At 44.3% G+C, this 15,221-nt stretch overlaps 1 protein-coding gene across 1 annotated transcript in view; it reads left to right on the top strand.

The window, feature by feature from the left end:
* The window catches only part of E2F3 (E2F transcription factor 3), a 793,515-nt gene that overhangs the window by 292,690 nt on the left and 485,604 nt on the right, over positions 1 to 15,221 (top strand). Inside the window, exon 4 of the mRNA XM_044065766.1 lies at positions 8,939 to 9,097. Within this exon, the coding sequence (XP_043921701.1) occupies positions 8,939 to 9,097 (159 nt within the window). The remainder of the gene's footprint in view (positions 1 to 8,938; positions 9,098 to 15,221) is intronic.

Here is a 15,221-nt window from a genome sequence, read left to right as displayed (position 1 = left end):
CAGCAGGTACTAAAAAAGATGGAAGAGAAGGCGAAATCTGTACAAACGGTAAAAGATTTCTTACAGGTTCAACCTCCAAGGTTTAGCAGGAACTGGCCCTCCAAGAATTGGTCCTTTCCGGACTCCTGTAAGACTCAAGAGAGGCAGGAATAGGCGTTCTAGAGGCAGAAACCAATCCAGGGGTGCCTACAGGGGACGCCAGTGGCAAGGTAACAACAAGCGAGGCACGGACGCAGCCACCCACCACTACAACAACTCACAGTGACTTGACAGTGGCACCGCCTACCAGGGAACAACTAGAAGCACCCTTAGGCGGAAAGCTAACCTTATTTTCAAAAAACTGGCATTGCATCACAAGGGAAAAATGGATTTTGCAAACTATAGACCAAGGTTACAGGTTCCATTTCCATACTCTACCAGGGAAGAGAGGAATGCCAAACCTACCACCTTCTCAAAGGACAGAAGCTCTAAAGCAAATATCTCAGCTATTAAGAATGAGAGCTGTGGAAAAGGTACCATCTATGGAGCAAGGAAAGGGATTTTACTCCAGACTCTTCCTGGTACCAAGAAAAGAAAACAAATGGAGACCCATTCTAGACCTGTCCGCTTTAAACACATTCCTTATTGTTCCAAAATTCAAAATGCTGACCCTACAGCAGCTTCTTCCCATGCTGGGCAAGGAGTCTTGGCTGGTAACTCTAGATCTCAAGGAGGCATACCTGCACGTCCCCATACGACCAATTTGCAGAAGATACCTCAGATTTCTTGCAGGATCAGAGCATTATCAATTTTCAGCATTGCCCTTTGGCTTATCTACTGCGCCCAGAGTGTTCACGAAATGCCTGGCATCAGTAATTGCTCATTGCAGACTTCAGGGGATCCAAATTTATCCCTACCTGGACGACTGCCTGATACAAGCGGACAACAAAAGCAAGCTAACAGAAGACTTACAGAGAGTCATTTACCTGCTGCAAGCCTTGGGATATACAGTCAATATAAAAAAGTCAAGGCCGATTCCATCCCAAAGAATAACCTTTCTGGGTGCAGAGCTGGACACATCAAAACAAATGGCATTCCTAACTGCAGAAAAGAAAGAGCAACTACCTCTCTACTTCTTGGCATTAACAAAGCAGAACCATCTAACTGCAAGAAAAGTACTGCAAGCTCTAGGCTTCATGGCATCCTGCATAATTCTGGTCCCTCATGCCAGACTGCATATGAGAAAGCTACAGTGGTACCTAAAGAATTTGTGGTCCCAACACAAGCACAGCCTAGAAACCAAAATTCCAATAATTCCATGCCTGAAACAAGAGTTCCTATGGTGGGCTCAGGCCTGTCAATCAAACACAGGATTGCCCTTCTGCAACAGCCAACCAAGCCAAACCATCACGACAGATGCCTCAGACCTCGGTTGGGGGGCACACATGCTGGGCAAGTGCATACAAGGCTTATGGACTCAAGACCAGCTGCGCCTACACATAAATCTAAAGGAAATGCTGGCAGTAAAATTGGCAATCCAGTCATTCAGACCACTTCTCCAAGAAGGTCAGTTGATGAGGACAGACAACACCACAGTTATGTGGTACATCAACAAACAGGGAGGCACCCATTCATATCCTCTATGCCGGCTGGCACTGGACCTATGGGATGTGGCCCTGAGCTACAACATTCAGTTACAAGCAATTTTTGTACCGGGAAAAGAGAACATTCTAGCAGACATATTAAGCAGAACTACCACAGATGCCCACGAATGGATGCTTCATCCGGACATCTTCAAAGCCATCACAAGAGAATGGGGATTACCACAAATAGACTTGTTTGCATCCCCACTTAATCACCAGCTAAAGAAATTCTGCACAAGGACGTACCACCCACTTGCTTGGAAGGTGGACTCCCTATCTTTCAGTTGGAAAAACCTGACAGCATACGCATTCCCACCACTTCCTTTGATGCACAAGGTGCTTCTGAAGATCAAAGATGACCGTCCAAGGATCATTCTGATAGCTCCAGACTGGCCAAGACAACATTGGTACCCATTGCTGAGGAGCATGTCTCGGGAACAAATATGGACACTACCCCTGATCCCATTTCTGTTAACACAGAACAACTACAACATCCTGCATCCAAACCTGAAAACTCTGCAGCTAACTGCCTGGAACATTACATAACAGCAATTAACCCAAATTTATCCCAAAGGGTTAAAGACATAATCATGGAGGCTCGTAGACCTTCAACAAGAAAGAATTATGCAGCAAAATGGAAAAGATATCTCATTTGGAGTACTGCAAAGGGAGAAGATGTGACACTGGTAAACATAGCCAACATCCTGGAGTACTTGGCAGAGCTCTTCCACACAGAGGCCTGTCCTATTCTTCCATCAAGATACATGCATCAGCTATTTCAGCAGAATACAGCTTGGATCCTCCTGTCTTCTCTCATCCCCTGCTCAGACAGTTTCTGAGAGGAATTAAAAATGTAAAACCTCCCAGAAAACCACCATTGCCAGCATGGGACTTGAACTTTGTGCTAGAAAAATTGACACTTCCCCCTTTCGAGCCAGCAGCAACAGCAGAATTACAATACTTATCCTGGAAGACTGCTTTCCTGCTGGCAATAACTTCAGCAAGAAGGGTCTCTGAACTACAGGCATTAATGGCAGTGCAACCCTTCCTGATCTTCCATCAAGATAGTGTCCATGAGAACAAATCCTACATTCATGCCTAAGGTGGTATCCAGAGTGTCATTAAATCAGGCTATCCACCTACCTACCTACATTCTTCCCAAACCCACAGAACAGGGGAGAATGACTCTTGCATACCTTGGATGTACATAGACAATTACGCTACTACCTGGACAGGACTAAGTCCAATAGAAAAACTGACCAGCTTCTGGTAGCATATGCCACAGGAAAGGAAGGAAAACCAATTTCAAAACAGACAATCTCCAAATGGATTGGAAATTGCATTAGATTTTGTTACTCCTACCATGGAAAGAAAACTCCAGAGAACATCAGGCCTCACTCCACAAGGGATACAGCCACTACCACAGCTTTCTTACGAGGAGTGGCTACCAAGGACATTATAGAGGCTGCTACTTGGACCTCCGTGCATACATTTGCCAAGCATTACAATTTACCTTTATACTCTAGATCCCGAGCAGGTTTTGCCACTGCTGTTTGGCAAGGGATCCTAGCTACACCATAATCTCTACTCTTTTCCTCCTCCCCTTGTTTAGCTATGGTATTCTACCCATTTGTAAGGACTGCAGATGCATCCTTGAAGGACATAGTACAGTTTTGTACCTACCATAAATGTAGATGTCCGATAGGAATGCATCTGCAGTCAGGATTACCCACCCACCTTCTTCTCTGAGGTACTCCTAGGGTATTTGCCATCCTTCAGCTAGCTTGGGGGGGATCTATTATGGTGTATTTGTATATATGTACATACATGCTTATTTTATGTGTTTGCTCTCTACTATTTGGAGACATTGGCATTTATCCAAATTTAGCCATCCAAGAGGGCTCCTGGCATCTGGGGCAAGAAACACTGAGGAAAATGGCGTCGGCTGATGCCTTTATACCCGAAAAACTGCAGCGATGACGTCGGGTGAAGTGCGACACCAGCCGAAGCCGGACCCAGACTTTGGAATCCGGCCGACCGAAGGGCTGCCTGACGACAGGACAACCCATTTGTAAGGACTGCAGATGCATTCCTATCGGACATCTACATTTATGGTAGGTACAAAACTGTACTTCCCTGAAACTCATAAACATCTCTTTAAGGCCCACTCTGTTGATCTAGAAACTATTTCTCAGGGGCCCAAAGGAGTGGCCACTTCCACGGCCAAAAATCCTTTGCCTGCAGACAGGGAATCTAGGTCCCTGGAGAGGTGGGGTAAAAAAGTTTATACCTCATCCACCCTTGCCATGAGGGCATTTAACTGTCTTTTTCATACGTTTCAGTATCAGGATTTCTTGATGGATGATTTGCAGAAAAAGTTAGCCTCTCCTGAGCCTTTAGATCGAAAGGCATTGCAGGATTTGGTTCATAATACTCAGCAGGTTAGCAATCATTTTCTTCAGTGTGGTTATGATGCATTGGAAGCTTCATGTAGGGCAGCTATGACAGGGGCCGTCATACGTAGACATGCTTGGTTGAAAGAACAGACATTACCAGATCATTTTAAAGTAAAGCTTCTAGATGCACCTCTGGAAAAAGACAAGCTATTTGGTGCTAATGCACAGGGTGTGTTGAAATCAATTGAGGGAAAAGGCTAAATCAGTGCAAACAGTCAAAGATTTCCTCCAGGTTCAGCCACCAAGGTTCAGTAGGAATTGGCCTTCGAAGAATTGGTCCTTTCCAGACGCTGACAAGTTCCAAAGGGGAAAAAACAGGCGTGCTCGAGGTAGAGGGCAATACTGAGGCTCCTACAGGGGCCGCCAATGGCAACCGACTAATCAGAGAAGTGGCGCAGGAACTTCTACTGCTCCGCAGGGACAATCACAATGACTTGACTTTGACACCGCTGACCAAGGCTCAAAGAAAGCACCTTTAGGTGGAAAATTATTATACGTTTTTACAAAGGACAAATGGATTTTGGACATAATAGACAAGGGTTACAGGTTCCACTTCCATACCTTACCAACAAGACAAGGCATGCCAAACCTGCCACAAAATCAAAGGGCAGAGGCACTCATACAAGTTTCAAAGCTACTACAGATCAAAGCAATAGAAAAGGTTCCTCCTCAGGAACAAGGCCAGGGATTCTACTCAAGACTGTTCCTTGCTCCAAGAAAAGCAATGGAGGCCTATACTGGACTTGTCCGCTCTAAACACTTTTCTCATTGTGCCAAAATTCAAAATGCTGACGTTACAGCAACTTCTTCCCATGCTGGGCAAGGGGTCTTGGCTGGTTACTCTGGACCTCAAGGAGGCATACCTGCATGTCCCAATCAGACACAGCTGCAGAAGATACCTCAGATTTCTTGCAGGGTCAGAGCATTATCAATTCTCAGCATTGCCTTTTGGCTTATCTACTGCACCCAGAGTATTCACGAAATGCCTGGCATCAGTAGTTGCACATTGCAGACTTCAGGGGATACAAATATATCCTTACCTGGACGACTGCCTTATACAAGCGGATAGCAAGCAAGCCTTGATAAGACACTTGGACTATGTCATTCACTTACTACAGGCTTTGGGATACACAGTCAACATTCAAAAATCAAGACTACTGCCATCCCAACAAATAATTTTTCTAGGAGCCAAACTGGACACAATCTCACAAATGGCTTTCCTCACAGAAGAAAAACAAGAACAATTAACAGATTACTTCAAAAGCCTAGCAAAGCACACCCAGATGACTGCAAGGAAAATCCTGCAGGCCCTGGGTTTCATGGCATCTTGCATTCTTCTGATTCCACTGGCAAGACTACACATGAGAAAACTACAGTGGTACCTAAAAAGTTTATGGTCTCACCACAGCCACAACTTGGAAGCAATTATTCCACTCATTCCATGTCTACAAAAGGAATTTTTGTGGTGGGCACAAGCAAGCCAGACAAAGGCATGTCTTTCAACAAACCTCAAGCAAGCCAAACCAATACATCAGACGCCTCAGATCATGGATGGGGGGGCGCACATGGAGGGCAGATGCATTCAAGGGCAATGGGACACCTCGAGAATTGCATCTGCACATCAATCAAAAAGAGATGTTGGCGGTGATTCATGCAATCGAGGCCTTCGGAAAATTTCTTCAGCAAGGCCATCTGCTAATAAAGACAGACAACACCACTGTTATGTGGTACATAAACAAGCAAGGAGGTACCCATTCTTAACCCCTCTGTAGACTAACAATGACTCTTTGGGAAAAGTCCCTGAAACTGAACATACAGTTGCAATCCCAGTTTGTCCCAGGCAAGGACAATGTTCTGGCGGACAGTCTAAGCAGAAACATTATGGACCCGCACGAATGGATGTTGCATCCAGACGTTTTTCGCAAATAACTCATGCATGGGGAAGGCCGGACATAGATCTATTTGCCTCGCACCTCAATAATCATCTGAAGAAGTTCTGCTCAAGGACACACCATCCTCAAGCCTGGAGAATGGATGCTCTCTCCTTCAGCTGGAATTCTCTAACAATCTATGCATTTCCACCTCTACCATTAATGACCAAGGTGTTACTGAAGATCAAAGCAGAACAACCGAAAGGCATTTTGATAGCTCCAGACTGGCCAAGACAGCACTGGTGTCCATTACTAAGGAGCATAACTCGCACCAAGCCGTGGCTCCTGCCTCAATGGCCTATGCTTATAACTCAGCACAATTACAGGACTGTTCACCCCAACCTGCAAACATTGCAACTGACAGCTTGGAGAGTTCCATGACTTCTCCCCATATCTCTCTCTCCAAAAAAGTTCAAGAGATCTTACTGGAAGCACGCAGACCTTCCACCAGAAAAACTTATTCAGCCAAATGGAAGAGATTCAACATCTGGAATGCCAACAAGGGTCAGGATGCATCAGTAATGAGCATCCCACAGATACTAGAATACTTGGCAGAAATGCTTCACAATGGCCTTTCATATTCTTCCATAAAAATACACGCTTCAGCAATTTCAGCAAAATACAACTGTGATCCACCTGTGTTTTCACATCCTTTGCTAAGACAGTTTCTAACAGGGATAAAGAATATTAAACCTCCAAGAAAACTACCAGTACCTGCATGGGACCTCAACTTCGTCTTGGAAAAATTAACTCTTCCTCCTTTTGAGCCAGCAGCATCTTCAGAATTGCAATTTCTCTCCTGGAAAACAGTTTTCCTGTTGGCAATCACTTCAGCAAGAAGAGTATCGGAAATACAGGCCCTCATGGCAGTACCTCCATTTCTCATTTTCCATCAGGACAGAGTCTCTTTAAGAACCAATCCTTCATTCATGCCAAAAGTGATATCCAGGGTTTCTTTAAATCAAGCAATTCGCCTGCCTACTTTCTTTCCCAATCCTCAAAATAAAGGAGATAAGCTTCTGCACACTTTGGACATACACAAGCAATTGTGCTACTACTTGGACAGAACAAAGGCCAACAGAAAGTCTGACCAGTTATTTGTAGCTTACGCTGCTGTGAGTACAAGGAAAGGCAATTTCCAAACAAACAATTTCAAAATGGATTGGAAACTGCATCAGATTCTGCTACTCTTTCCATGGAAAAGGTGTGCCAGCCAATATCAGGCCACACTCCACCAGAGCGACAGCCACCTCCACAGCTTTTCTAAGAGGGGTGGCTACAAAGGACATTCTAGAAGCTGCTACATGGAGCTCCGTGCATACATTTTCCAAACATTACAACCTGCCTTTATATTCCAGATCCCGAGCAGGCTTTGCTTCTGCAGTCCTGCAGGGCATTTTAGCTACACCATCCTTATCTTAGATACTACCACCCCCAGCTTGGCTATAGTATTCAACCCATATGTAAGGACTGCAGTTGCATTCTTGAAGGACATAGTACAGTTTTGTACCTACCATAAATGTAGATGTCCGATAGATATGCAACTGCAGTCGGGTTTTCCCTCCCTCCTACCCCTCTGTAATTCTCTTTTTTAGGGTCCACTCACCCCTTTTCATATTGGCTGGGGATATCTGTTATGGTGTATCTGTGTATTACTGTTTTGCATGTCTGGAATTTTTATCCATTCACTAAATTTAGCCTTCCTTGGAGGGCACCTGGCATCTGGGGCAAGAAACACTGAAGAAGATGGCGTCGCCTGATGCTTTTATACCCCAGCCACTCTGACGTCAGGGAAGAGGCGACATCAGCCGACGCCGGACCCAGACTTTGGAATCGGGCTGACCGAAGGGCTGCCTGAGGCAGGACAACCCATATGTAAGGACTGCAGTTGCATATCTATCGGACATCTACATTTATGGTAGGTACAAAACTGTACTTTCTGGACACTGTCCTGACATGATTTATTTTTTCAATTTTCCTGCAGGGGTGCTGTAACTTTCTTTAAAAAGTTCAGTGAATTGCTTTACCTTTTATTGGTTGTTAAAGCACATATGTGCTTACACGCTGCAAAGTCTTGAAATTTAGTACTAAAGTCAAAACTTTTGATTTAAAAGTAGTGTATTAAACATGCCATGCACATTTATTGTTAGCTTACTTCCAGATTAATGGCAACTTGTCACAGTTTCATAATGCAGATCTTGGGTGTAGGAAGTGGAGCAAAGGAAAACCAAACAGTGCAAGTACGCTGAGACTGTGCTAATGTAAAAGACTGGCTTGGGGAATTTATACTTTACCATAATGGTGATTGCTCAGCTTTGAAGTGTTTGCAAAAGAAAAATAGTGGTTACCAGTTGTGTTGGTGTGCATTTCTGTTTACCATGACAAAAAACATAGTTTTCATCACGTTTGTTCTGATAGTTTTCATCATGTTTGGAGTGATCTGATACATTTCAAAATAAAAACGGTCTCTAACTTGAAAGTGTACCTGTAAAATCGGCTGTCAGAACAGAAATTCTGCATCTTCTCCATTTTTTTTTTTTTTCAACTCCCATGTGCTTTTCTTCCTCTGCCTCACACAATACTGCCTGTTATTAACCAAGGAAGTGCGCACACTGGATGATGTGGTCTTAATTGTGAGCGTGCTTTGCAGAAACATGCAAAGATGCACCAGGTAATACTGTAGCATCACAGGTCACCCAAATGTTTAAACTGTCTTGCACTTATCTTTTTGAAGACTATATGTTGTAATATGTATTTACTGTTTGAATGGAATTCCAGAACTACTGAACTTAGTGATTTTCTTTCCTCTGTGTAATCTGATTTTGTGCAAAAATCCACCAAAATAAAACACTAATTTTTCAGATGTTTTACGTTTGTTGAATTGTTTCTATTTATTATTCTGAGCTTTGACTTGTTGCATATTTTGCAGTGGCTGTAGTCTAAAAGAAGACACTGGGATGTTGAATCGTTGCAGTGGTCTTTCAAGGGAAGTGAATGAACTGAATCTAGAGGAAAAAAAGTTGGACGACTTGATAAAGAGCTGTACTCATGACTTGAAGCTGCTAACAGAGGACTCTGAAAACCAGAGATATCCTTTCTGGCATAGTGTGCTGCTAGCTTGGATGTAATATTGACCCAGCAATGGTGGTGAATTCCAGCAAACCACAAGTCTTCTTGTGCATGTCAGCAGCTGTCCTAATGTCATATACCTTCAGTGCAGTCCAAAGGTACATCTAGATGCAACGGTGAATGTTTTATGATTTTCAGCAGTGTGGCAACTGAAAGATATCTCCCCTTTGTTGCTCGCGCACACTAAATTATAGTGGTTTTGTCTACAGATGATTGTAGAGCACAAGCTGCTGATGTATGTAATCTCAACAATAATGCACATGGCTATGGGAAATATCTGATAAGTCATGGGAAAGGTGGTTAAAAATCTTCATAAGTCACATCCCGATTTCCATGACCTGTTTGGTTTGGGTTTTTTGTCTGTCATGATCAAATGAGTTGTTGGAACAAGTAGTGACATTTCATTACATGTTTTAGCTGCTGCTACCAGTGTCTGTCTTTGCAACTTCTGTTTGCATGCACTCTTTTCTGTATTTATTCATTCTCTCCATTTCCATAGAGAGCAGTGATTTTGAGCTGTTGTAGTTTGTTTCAGGTTGTTTCAATGGCTAACTGGACTATGATATATCATTACAGCTCTGGAAAAGTTGATGATACTATTGCATGTAGTGTTGTTGCTTCAGGCTTGACATGCATAGTAATGTCAGTCCCTTAACTGCTTTTAACAGACTGTAATCACTACATGTTCTTCATAGTCAATGTTGCAGTACTAATCCTTGCAGTTTCCTGCCATGCAGAAGCTAGTGACTAGCCCGATTTTCCAGACTCTTAGTATCATCCCAAGCCAACACACATTTTATGATCAACATCAGGATGTAAGAAAGGCTTTTGGTGCCATCTTCAGCTGTTTCTAGCCATGCAGTCTGATGTGCTTCATGTGTATTTTATACTCTGTCCTACAGTCGGCTTGTGTTTCCAGAACTCCTCTGCTTCCAAGCCAAGACTGTCCAATCCAGCATGATTCCGGTAGCCCTTTTCTGGCCATACAAAATTTGTCTTCTCCACTCTTAATCAGCGATGTGAAGTTTCATGAGTTTCCGAAGGACACAGACCTCTGACAAATCAGGGGATCACAAGCTGCCTGGAGGATTAGACCATAACAACCCCCTCCCCCCGGTGCCTTACACTAAGGTGGTGTCATCTGTTTCTAAGGTGGCAAAGCCAAATACAAAGCAATCGTATGTAAAAGATTCTTCGTAGGGTGTCACGGTCAATAGACTATTCCAGCTCAAGCAGACATCAATGTAGTGTTGCTTTACTTGCCTCACCTGTTGGAACAGGGTCATACTTCAGCAATTTCAGCGTGCTTGCCGACTACTCCACTGCTTTTTTCACCTGCATTACTTTTTCTGAGAGGAGTGATGCACTTAAGACCTCCCAGGAGGGACCCTATCCCTGTATGGGACTTGGGTTAGCTTTTCCAAAACGTAATTTTACCACCCTTCGAACCATCTACACTTGCTCCACTCAAGATGCTCACCTGGAAGACCACCTTTCTTACATCTGTGACTTCAGCTAGAAGAGTCCCTGAACTGCAGGCTGTCGTGAGTGAGGAGCCCATTACAGTCTTCCACAAAGACAGGGTAATCCTTAGAAATAGCCCTTTGTTTATACCCAAGGTAGTTTCTGAACTCTGCTTTAAACCGGGCTATCCATATACCAGTTTTCTTGCCAGATCCACAGAACAAGACAAAATCCTTCACTCATTGATGTCTACAGACAGATCAGGTACTACCTTGACGGAACATGACTGTGGACAAGGCAGACCAGTTGTTGGTATCTTTTACAGAGGAAAACAGGCAGGTCTGACCAGTTGGTATCTTGCACAGAGGGAAAACAGGCAGGTCTGTTTCAACGCAAACCATCTCAAAATGGATTGTAAACTGCCTCAGGTTCTGGTGTACATACAATGGAAAGCCTCTGCATAGTAGAGCCAGCTCCACCAGGCATGGGGAAACTACCACTGCCTTCCTCAAAGGAGTGCCCAAACAATCACACAGAGGCAGCCACCTGGAGTTCTGTCCACACCTTCGCGAAACATTACAACTTAAGTCAGGCATCTAGGGCAGGGTTTGCCTCTGCTGTCCTTCCAAATATTTCCAAAAACCACTACATCTCCTCCATCCTTGGAGCAGCTTTAGGAATCTTCCCAAGGATTAGTATTGCAACATTGACTTCTAAGAACATAGTACAGTTGTGTCCCACTTAACCATAATTGTAGATATTTGTGTAGCAGTACATATTCCGTCCCTCCTACCCCTCATCTAAATTACAGACCTTATCTGTTTTGCTTCTTGTCCATTTGGCTCATCCCAATCTTCCCTTTGTTTCTTCCCCTTTGCATTCACTACCAAGACCAGATAGTTGGGAGGTCATGCTGTCCTCTGGTATCACTGCTTTCCCGGCTTAACCTAAAGATGGTGCTGACTGACTCCTTTTTTTATACCTCCTCTAGATGTCATAAAATGTCTCCTTGGGATGATGCTGAAACTCTGAATCAGGCCGATCATGGGCTTCAGCACAGCAGGAAGTCCCAAGGATTATTACATCAGCATTGATGTACTATAACAGCTACAATTATGGTAAATTGGACACACCCTGTACTTTCCTACTTTTGTCAACAAATAACTCAGCAGTGTGTTGAAGTTTCCCACTGGAGCATTGAGGACCGACCTTGTATTCCTTGTTGGAGTGTTCTTATTCACTAGTCCCCATTTGCCGAACATTTGGAAGATCCTGTTATGTCCTATTCCATTGCAGTATTCTTTACATGAAGGAATTGCCTGCTGAAATAACCCGACTTTGGCCAGTATACAAAAGAATTTTACTAATAGGTGCTAGTATGTCACACGTAGGTTGCTGTCAAACATAGGTCATAAAAGTGGTGTATGCACCATTGTCAGAACTTCTTTGCCGCCAGTCAGGATGCTTCACCTGTATGTACGGACTGTTCACCGAAGTGGTTATCTTCTCAGATAAGTGCCTCATTGGGGAATCCTTTCTTTAAACCTAACCTCAATGAAAAAGTTAATGTCATCCAAGAAAGGCAAATGTCGATGTGGATGCCAGATTCCACATAATCATCAGCAGTGCTTCCCCTTGGGTCTTTCCATGATCCTAAATATTGTTCAGTCTGCCAGACCTTTGCCTAAAACTTTGAGTAGGTTAGCTTCCCTTTCCATTTATTTTGACAATCAATGCTTGAAACTCCCCACAAAAAGCACTATGGAGGGTTCCTGAGGGCCTGAGGCTGAATTGCTTGTGAAGTGAAAGACCAAGAAGCCTAAGCCTGAAACTTCAGCTGCACCTCCTGCGGTGGGCATATTTCCCGAGGCAGTTGATAACCTGGAGAAACTTTCAGCCCCTACTGTTGATTCACAAGCCGAGCCCATAGCGGAGGTCGACTGGGATCAGGATGATACCACATCCTTGGAATTACTGCAGTCATCCAGTGCAGATGTCCACGGGAGTCTAGACTTGTGATTACCGAGGGCCATATGGGGGAATCTCCCAGGTATTGGAGAGAAAGTGGATTCTGACATCATTGAAAACAGACCTACTTCTGGTCCTCCAACCTTACATAGTTGAACTACCCGCTAAGAAACGACAAATTAAGTATTTGTCACCTCCCTTTTATCCACTTCAGGATAGAAAACATTTTACACAGGGTATTTTTAATGCCATTATGTCTTAGGCCTCCTCCTGGGGTTTCAGTACCAGCCACACACTGGGTTCCCTCTCCTCAGAAGAGGGTTGGGGAAGAGGTTTCTTCCAAGGAGAAAGAATCCTCAGAGGATTAGTCCCTAGCGTGCTCATCTCAGATCCCCCTCCTCGCTGGTTTATGCTCTCCTGGAGGAGGACTTCAATGGTACTGACTCCTCAATGGAGGAAATTATCTTCAGTAATACCTTGGGTAAGATGAGGGAACATTTCAAATGGGATAGTTGTCAGATGTCTGAAGTTCAAAAGCGGTACTATGAACTACTTCAGGTAGATACTCCCCAAGTCCCTCAGCCATATCTCCTGTACTTACCTGCCTTCTTAGATGTATGTGCATCTTCCAGTAAAGCCCCCGACTCCCAGCCTCCAGCACCTAAGAAACCAGACATTCTACAAGGTGCCTGAAGACACCAAGTTCCTGTTCAAAGCCCCTTCTGTTGAGCCTTCTGTCATCAATGTGGCTTTTGAGGAGCCCTCTAGGTTACTTCTCTCCACCACCCTGCTTCCCTCTATCAAAGATAACAGATATATGGACAGGTTAGGCAATCAAGCACATGACTAAGTAGACCTTGGAACTCTTGTCCCAACTTTATAAAATTATTTCAGATATGTCAGACTCTGACCAATAAGTCTTTGGCCTCATCCCTGATTGGGACTGCCTCTCAAGTGGCCCGTCATTCAATAAAATATAGCTACGATGCTGTGGAGGCTTCAGCTAGGGCAGCTGCCACAGGTTCGGTCCTGAGATTTGAGGCTACAACCTGTACCAGAGGACATTAAATCCAAACTCCTGGATACCTACCCTGTTACAGGAGAATGGTAGAGATGCAGGAACTGAAATGCAACTTGGTCTCCCTGTACCAAAATTCCAAAGGAATTATCCTTCTAGTGTTTGTTAGACTGTCATGGCCGCCTCCCATCTAGGGCAAAAAAAAGTCTGGCAAGAGACCTCAGCGAGTTAGGACTCCCCAGCAAACCCCACCTATAAAAAAAGTCCTTTCCAGACGGACCAGGGTCCTTCTGACTATTTGGACCCCAAACACCCCCCCCCCCCTTTCTCTTTGCCTTTCTCTCTGGTTATTTCATGGCATGGAATTTTCTCCTGCCCTTCAGGGCATCCCACAACCTCTGAGACCAACTGCTTCATTTCCCAAAGGTGCTACAAGACCTACTGGATCAAGGCTCCATTCAACCAGTGCCATCCAGTCAAAGGGGAAAAGGGTTCTATTCAAGGATGTTTTTGGTACTGAAGGAAGTGGGCCCATGGAGACTCATCCGGGACCTCTCCTACCTCAATACCTTCCTAAAAGTGCCTACATTCAGAATGCTTACCTTGCAAACCCTTTTGCCGTTGATCATTCCACAAGCCTATATGACTTCCATAGACATAAAGGCTGCTTACCTACACACCCCCATTCATCCCAGTTAAGAGAAGTTCTTAAGATTCTCTGTGGCTTCTTGGCACTTTCAGTTCTCTGCCTTGCCTTTTGGTCTCTCCGGCCCAAGGGCATTCACAAAATGCCTAACCTCAGTAATTGCTTATTTTAGACTTTCAAGGCATTCAGGTCATACCATACCTGGATGACCACCTCATTCAAGTAGTCAGTACAGGAGAATTACAGCGCAATCTAAGCTCCGCCATCTCCATCCTACAGTCTCTGGGTTTCAAAATAAACTACTAAAAAAGCCAGATCTCGGTTTCAAAATAAATTACCAAAAAACAGGTCTTCCCCATCTCAGCGTCGGATATCTGTGGGGACGCAGGCTACAAAAAGACCTTATTGAAGGTCCATCTTCCCACTCATAAGGCTCAAGAGCTCATTTCCTTTTTCCAAAGCCTCATCCCATTAACATGTCACTGCCAGGGCCTTTCCCAGAACCCTGGGCTTCATGGCATCCACCATACCAGTACTTCCTCTGTCAAAACTACACAGTGGTTCCTGAAGTCGGTGTGGATCCAACATGCACATCCCCTAGTATTCCTAGTTCCCCTTCTCCCTTGTCTGAAGAGGGAGATAACCTGGCAGATTCAACAGTTAACTGCCAACCCAGGTCTCCCACTCCATCCTTTACCACTGGCCCGGGAGATGCTCAGACGCTTTAGACACAGAATGGGGAACAGCTTTCAGCTCCATAAAAACAAAAGGGAACTGAACCCCCTCTCAAAGAAAGAAACACATTAATATAAAAGAAATGAGCAGGGAGGGGCAAAGTCTTATCTTTGCAGACTAGCTCTGCAAGTCTGGGAATTGTCTGCCAAACTTCACTCTCCTCCAGGCTATGTATATCCCGTTTAGCCAGAATGTACTTGCAGACACATTCAGCAGGTCCGAAGCATCCCAGGAATAGATGCTTCACAGGGA

The sequence above is a fragment of the Protopterus annectens genome, chromosome 3.part0 (genome assembly GCF_019279795.1).
Source record: "Protopterus annectens isolate FY-2018-M chromosome 3.part0, PAN1.0, whole genome shotgun sequence".
In the NCBI taxonomy this organism is placed as follows: Eukaryota; Metazoa; Chordata; order Ceratodontiformes; family Protopteridae; genus Protopterus; species Protopterus annectens.
The sequence above is the reverse complement of the archived record's forward strand: the minus strand, read 5'-3'. Positions and strand labels throughout refer to the sequence as shown.